The sequence below is a fragment of the Montipora foliosa genome, chromosome 13, assembly GCF_036669935.1.
Source record: "Montipora foliosa isolate CH-2021 chromosome 13, ASM3666993v2, whole genome shotgun sequence".
Lineage (NCBI taxonomy): Eukaryota > Metazoa > Cnidaria > Anthozoa > Scleractinia > Acroporidae > Montipora > Montipora foliosa.
Window position 1 is genome coordinate 33,281,017 of NC_090881.1, and position 7,500 is coordinate 33,288,516.

General features: G+C 39.8%; 1 protein-coding gene across 1 annotated transcript in view; it reads right to left on the bottom strand.

The window, feature by feature from the left end:
* Nucleotides 1-6,858, bottom strand: part of LOC137982832 (NADH-ubiquinone oxidoreductase 49 kDa subunit-like) — a 29,980-nt gene extending 23,122 nt beyond the window's left edge. The window contains exons 1-3 of the mRNA XM_068829988.1: nucleotides 6,749-6,858; nucleotides 2,706-2,836; nucleotides 1,645-1,748 (exon numbers count right to left, since the gene is read on the bottom strand). Of these exons, the coding sequence (XP_068686089.1) occupies nucleotides 1,645-1,748; nucleotides 2,706-2,836; nucleotides 6,749-6,834 (321 nt within the window). The 5' untranslated portion in view covers nucleotides 6,835-6,858. The remainder of the gene's footprint in view (nucleotides 1-1,644; nucleotides 1,749-2,705; nucleotides 2,837-6,748) is intronic.
* Between the last annotated feature and the right edge of the window lie 642 nt (nucleotides 6,859-7,500).

Sequence of the window (7,500 nt, forward strand, 5' to 3'; positions counted from 1 at the left end):
AACATAAACCTTCACAACAGTTTGGTGGAGTTAAATTCTTAACTGCTGAAGACAAAATTAATGATCATAATGCTTGATGCTTAATCATCATACAAATTATTATTATCCAGTACCCCAACCAAAACAATTATAGATATTTGGTATTTTTTGAATCAGTTTAAATTTTGTAAACTGGTTTTTTTTTATCCTTTGTCTAAAAAAGGGATTTTCCTTGTTTTGGGGTGTAGTTAAAAAGCAGGGGCTTGGTTTTTTGGGGGTCTCAAAAAGAATGAGATATTCCTTTCCTGTTCTACTTCTCCTACCCCTCCCTGATCTTCCCATTGCCTCCATCCTACCCCACCCCTCCTTCGTAAATTGTGTGCATTAAACAAGTTATATTGCTAAATGAATCATTACAGAATATCACTGTTTTTTCATTACAAAAAGTAGTCCTACTATGTGAAAGACAGAAAAGGGTTTAGCTCTGAGGAAGAGCTAACACTCAAAATGTCAGCTTTCAAGTTTCTTTGCAGTGGTAAATTTACCATATCAACACACTTGATAAACCCTTTTCTTTATTTCACTTTCCCACAACACAGCACCACAGCTTCTTTATAATCTAACCCCTTTACCCTACATGTGAAAGAATACTTTACTCTCAATAACCATGAACCAATATTCTTAACCCAATGACCAAGACAATGGTTGTTTTAGATTAAACACTTCAAATAAGTTACTCCAATTGATCACTAAAAGGCATGCCAATCCCTTACCAAGAATGCAGTGTCTGACACTTGCAAACTGTAGGGATGGCGCAGTGGTGAGAGCACTCGGCTCCCACCAATGTGGCCCGGATTCGATTCCCAGACTCGGCGTCATATGTGAGTTAAGTTTGTTGGTTCTCTACTCTGCACCGAGAGGTTGCGCTATCTGAAGTGGGTGTTTAGACTTAAATTCAACACTCAAATGGCCAGCCTCCATGAAAGCTAACCATTCAAAATAAGTGCTTAACCCAAACCACCAAGCTGAACATTTGTTGGTCTTTGATAGCACCAGAGACAACAATCCATCATAATAATCTTAAAATGATTTCTCTAGTTTATTTCATACATGTAAATACTCTATAAAGAGTTCCACTTAATTACCGAATGGAGAAAGCTGTCTGACTGCTTTTAATTCATGCCAAGCAGAATCAAAGAGGCAAGTTCTCTAGCAATTTTTAAACGCCTTCTTAAAGGACATTTTATCTGATTTTTTTTTTTGTTTTTGTTTTTCTTTTCTTCCCTTTTGTAAATTTTAGCAAATTTTACCTAACCTTGTAATCTTATTGTAAATGTGTATATGTAACTTTTTATTGAACCCAGGGCCCCTAAGGATACCAGCCTTGCAGCTGACTGGGCTACCCTGGTAAAATAAAGTTGTCTTGTCTTGTCTTGTCTTGACTATGTTGAAATGGGTGGTGCTATCCAAAAAAATTAAACTGGTTGAAAAAAATGGACTGGTTTCCATGTAAAAGTTTTTAACTGTCTGGTTTTAAAAAAATGAAGCCAGAGGATAAAATTGAACTACAACATAAACAAAAAATATTTGAGTTAAGGTACACTTTAATGCTTACATGTAGCTGGTTGCCAAGTTGAATAAAGTAAAATTTATTATCATCATCACCTCTCCATCAAGTTCCAACACAAGTCTCAATACGCCATGAGCAGCTGGGTGCTGTGGTCCAAAATTCATAGTCATCGTTGTAACTATCTTTTCCTGGGCTGGAACTAAACATAAAGAAACCTTTGTTGGCTTTGAGCTGCGGACTATGCACAGCTGATCAAACTGGCTTGCCAAAACTGCTTTGAGCCCTGTTCAAATTTTTCACTTAAGAGCAGAAATGCAACAAATTACATGCACGCTTAATTTTTGCATCCAATACAAAGTGTCCCATTAAGTCTAAGCATTTGCTACCTATTTTCAACAATAATGTGAGGGTAAAGGTTAGCATTAATTTCTGCTTAGGGTAAATGCAGCCCTTTATCCTTATTTCAGCAGAGGAGCAGCATTTGGGGGAACATACACTTTGTAATATGAATTATTATTGTCTGTATTCCAAGACAAGAGTGATGGCTGAAGTCGGAAAAAGAGCAAGGGGACACTTCGTGACACTTTCTGAAAACCATGTACATGCAATTACATGCTTTTTTTTTTAGCATTTTCAGGTGTTCCTTTTGTTACTGCTCAAGTGATGTTGTTCATGACTGACATGATCTACATCTTAACTTGATTCTTTCTGCAGTTCAAACAAACCCCTTGATTTATGGCCTGCATGCTTTGCGAGTGAGTTGCGCCATGAATCAACGGGAAAAAAATTGTTCCGTAATTTTACAGTACAGACCTTGAACTTGGTTAGTAAAAGGTATATTATTAAATTTGAGGAAATTTGGAGGATGTGACCACCCAACAGTAAATTTCAATTTACCTCCAAATTCTCAAAATGTCTACAGCACTTTGATTCTTGAGTCGTTGTTAAATGTATGTGATAATAATATATTTATATCCTGAACAACTTGAATAATCATAATACTGCTACAATGATGCAAATTTACAAAGTTTTGGGATTGTGTTTTTGTAGCTCTCAGCATCATATTTTTGCTAAAGATCAATAACATGGATAACAATGTGCCATACATGTATCACAGCAACATCCAAGCAAGAAAAAAAAATTGAGTACAACATACCATCCACATCCCACTTGGCAGATTCTTCATCAGGGTATAACACAGTTCCCGTCATCGTTGCCAGCACACCTGGCAACTTCAGTGGTTTATTCTCATCTTCAACCTCACTCTCTGGAAGTCGTCGAAGGAAACTGTCCAAGAGGAATAAAGATAAACATAGAAACATTTCACCGTTGTAACATGACATCATGTTTGGATAGGGGAAGTTGTCTCTGGCATCACAAAAGAATATCAAATTCTTGAGGGGTTTCATACACCCTGATTCTACTTTTCCCACTACATAATGTTCCTTTCATCAGAACGAATGAGCCCAACAAATTGAGCTGCTCCAAATCTTGACCCCAGAGCTCTTCTCTTTACTGAAGGCGAGAAGAGCTCTGGGGAACCCTGAAGCAAAGTGTCTTCTCATTGGTTTTCGTGAAGAACAATCAAAATCGTCTCTAATTGGTGCATTCATGTTAGCACGAGCAGTGAGCAGGCGCTGTAAGATTCAAATAGCCAATTTTTGGCTATGAGAACCCTATGGCACATCTTCTCCTACATGGAGTTTCCCAGAGCCTTGGGTCGATCCGAGGCTCTGGTGACGAGAATGAGCTGGTACCAACTGAGTAGCTTTATAGCTCAGTTGGTAGAGCATTGCACCAGCATCACAGAGGTCATGGGTTTGAATCCTGTTAGAGCCATTTGAATTTTTTAGGTGTCTACGAAAGACAATTATTGCTTAAATTGTCCAGATAAGTGTGACAGTCACTTCCATCGTTTGCCTTCGTTTACCACTGCATAATGATTAGGCACACTATCAACCAATCATTCTTGTTAAAACAAATTATTATATGGCTTGTGTTTGTAGCTGATATAACGCACGCTCTGAATGGCTAATTGTGACTGAATTGTAGGGCATTATTCTCCCGTAATGCCCACGGGCCGATTACGGGCCTGCAAAAACAAAGGAAAAAGTCATTAAAAAGTCATATAATAAACTACTTACTAACCGAGCTAGCTCGAGCCATACTGGGGAATATTGGCCCTTGGTCGCTTTTGTACGGACCTAGCGCAGCGAGGTCCATGCAAAAACGACCGAGGGCCAATATTCCCCAGTATGGCTCGAGCTAGCTCGGTTAGTAAGTAGTTAATAATAGCTTATTTAAATTCAAATATGTAGATGTATAATATATCTTTCACCACGAAGACACACTATGAAAGGTGTGGTGCCTTAATCACATGCAAATGATTTATGAATCAACCATGGATGAAAGCAGAAGAGCTCTATGATAATTTGTTCAATAAATAAAGCCCCTTATGGCAATGTATCCATAGTAAGTCATAAAATGTTATCTGTCATTCTTCTTTTTAAATCCCCAGTCACGATGTGTTCACCACATTTCACCATTATGTGCTTTTCTTGAACTGAGTGCTGAGTGCCAGTTTGGTATAGCATAACAGAGAGATTACGTTCCAAGTTTTAAGTGCTCTATAGTAGAAGCCACATTGTGTTGCAAATATCTACACCTGGGTAAACTGAGCTGGTTGAGCAATAAAAAAGGAACATTCAGATCCCATTTTTAAATGGTATCTTCATGTTTTGGCCGCGAACATCCTTAAGGCTTAAAAGCCTTTAGGACGTTCGCCGCCAAAACATTCCCACGCACAGATTCTTTTAAAACTTGTCACGCAGAAAGGTAATGATCTACTTTTGCCAAAAAGGCAAAAAAAATGGGGGTCCACACCTATCCCATGATGCCACGTGCTTTCACGTTCCATTCTTGTGGAAAATGTTGGCGCCTTTAGCATCGTGTTTACCTTTGTGGTCTGCAATGCAGGACGTGTGCGTGACATGCGCCAAAAAAATGCGCAGTAGCAATGGGTGCGAATGTCCTTAAGGGGGGTGGCCCTTAACTACAGTAAGACAATGGTTGCTAAGGAAGGTTGCATGGATGGTTCTATGAAGTAACTTTTTCCATGGAAATCTGACATCACTTCAATCAGAAGGCACATGTGCGACTAGTCCCAGTCCTCTGCCGTGCATTTCAGTGAAAAACAGGTAACAGCTCCAAGAAAACAAAACAACGAGCCGTTTTTTCACTGGATGGGAAACATCCCATCATTTTTCGCAAACTGTAGCACGGAATTTCTATTTAGACAAAAAATGGACTGACATTTTTAAGTGTATCAAAGGAGGGCCTTATGACGTCATAATTCTTTTGAAAAATAATTTCCTTTAAAATCCATACTACATATTTTGTGTTGGCATGTTCTCATACTGCTGCGCTAAAAATTTGTGAAAAGTTTTTAGGCTCTTTCTGTTTTGGTCACATGATTTACCAAATATGGTTGTGAGTCAAACATACAAAGAAATGTTAAATAGAACACTCTTGGCAAGAAAGGATTACAGCAGAATTCAAGGAATTTGAGAAATGACTATTTAAAGGGGTTCACAGCAATGTTTTGGTAGTTAACCCTTTCACTCCCAATAGTGCCACTTATAGATTTTACTCTGTCTAACGCCAGACGATTTTACTTGTCAATGGGGAACCCCACGGGGCCCCACGGGGCTGAAAAGGTTAAGAGCCACACCCCTTAATCCTTCAGGATTTACTTTCATTACTGCTAAGTTATGGTTTACAACTGCAATGATCTAAAATTTTTCCATCTATATGATATGTACATTGTATTAGCGAGCAGGGATGGTGCAGTGGCGAGAGCACTCGCCTCTCACCAATGTGACCTGTGTTTGATTCCCAGACATTGTATCAAATGTGGGTTGAGCTTGTTGGTTCCCTATTCTGCTATGAGATTTTTCTCTAGGGTACTCAAGTTAAAGGTATAGGTAAAGTAACTTTATTTAACATCAGTAGTTCCTTCAGCTACGAGGCTGGTATCAATGGAAGCCGACGGTGCGCCCTTTACCCCCCTCCCTCTGTCAGTGCTCCATTTTACGGGTATTTAAAGCTATAGCTACACGGATCAGAGGAAAGTCGAAACAGACGTTTAAGATCGAACCGGGGACCTCTCGCTTCGAAAGCCACGCACTAGCCAACTGAGTCACGACTGCTCCACAGCTTTTCACTTCTCCTCAAAAACCAATGGTTGATTTAATCACCATCATTAATTTAACGATATTATTCATTACTATTCTTTATTGTAGTTTTGTAACAGCATGCATGGAGCATGAGCCAGATAAACATTAACAAACCCAACAGATGTTGCAAGATGAATGCATTTGGCCAGACTTTTACAGCCTTTGATGAAGAAACTCGTCTGTTAAATTTACTTCAATCACATTCACCCAATAAGCTCTCGAAAAATGGAATATTCAATTATTACCATAAAACAGTTCAGTTGAATTCATTTCACCTACCTGTGTGCAAGAACCTGGCTGGTTTTTAAATTCTTGTGACATAATGCATATTTTGCGATGCTACGTGTGTAAATGCCATTTAGGCTAAACTAAACTCAAGACAGCGTGGGTCAGAGGTTTTTGCATTAAGACTATTGGGGGCAGTCGCAGGGTCATACAGGTTTTTACAGCTCTCTGGCATATATGTCAGCACTTTTACTTGTGATGTTGAGTGAGTTCACACAGGGGGGGGTCCAAATTTGTTAAGACACACCAGGCGCCCTAAAATTCTGAGGCACCTCCCCGTGGTACACTCTTCACCAGTGGGACTAGTCTTTGAATTTATAGACTACAGAGCTAAACAATTTAATGTATCAACTTTCAATCTAATACAGACGTAAATATCGCCATTACGGTAATCACTGCCCGAAAAATATCACGGTACTGCACATGTACGTGCAAAATTACACCAATAATTTAATATTTTCACCTTTCATTTTTACATAGTCCCAAATTTTAGGGCATCGACTATAGTTAGAGGCTAAGAATCTCACAGCAGTGAATATGAATATAAGCATATATCGTAACGTGACAGTCGTTGAACGCTCATTAAGATTGCATAACGACAACTTCTGCACGATTTTTCCCCAAAACACCCACTTCTAGCTGAAAAAAATATTGGCTTTAACTGAAAAGTCACACTTACCGTACGGAAGAAACCACTGGCATCCGGCGAAGAAGTGATTTACGATGGAAAAGGCGACCAAATCCTCGAACTGTATTCGCCGCCATATTGAATCTCCCCGGCAAACACTTGCCCCCAGTACTACTCATTGCCTTTTTCAGCTGAGCGCGCGCCGCGCGCGCGCGCGTAAGCCACACACGCAATACTTTATGAGTGACCGGAGATAATAAACTTTACCCCTGTTTTCGCACACTTTTCTTCTAATTCTTATATGCATGGAATGTAAACATACATCTCCTTTTCACGAAAACTACGAAGATTTTGCACGAACTGTTTAATGGTCACTTAAATCCGTTTTTGTTGGCTTTTAGTTCCACTCGCGTGCGGACTCGAATGAGCGGGTAACGCATGCGTAAATGCCTCTTCAGTGACTTCTGGAAATGAGTGAAGTCTTCTTCCGTAGATCAAGTGTGCGGGAGTTAAAACTTCTCCTTCGGGGTTGTTATACTCATACGTTAGCGGTCTAGAATTCAGAGTGCCTTCCACTTCACAAGTACCGTCAGCAACTCATCGAAAGTTAACCTGGCATTACCGATTACCTTATGAAGACACCGTTTAACGCTCCCAACCATTCGCTCAAAAAATCCACCGCACCATGGGGCCCTCTCCAGGTTGAAACGCCCCGCTATTATCTCGGGGTGACGGTAGAGCGTTTGCAGTTCTTTCTCTGTCCTTTTGATTGTTTTGGCGTTGTCTGACACGATCAAAGTGGG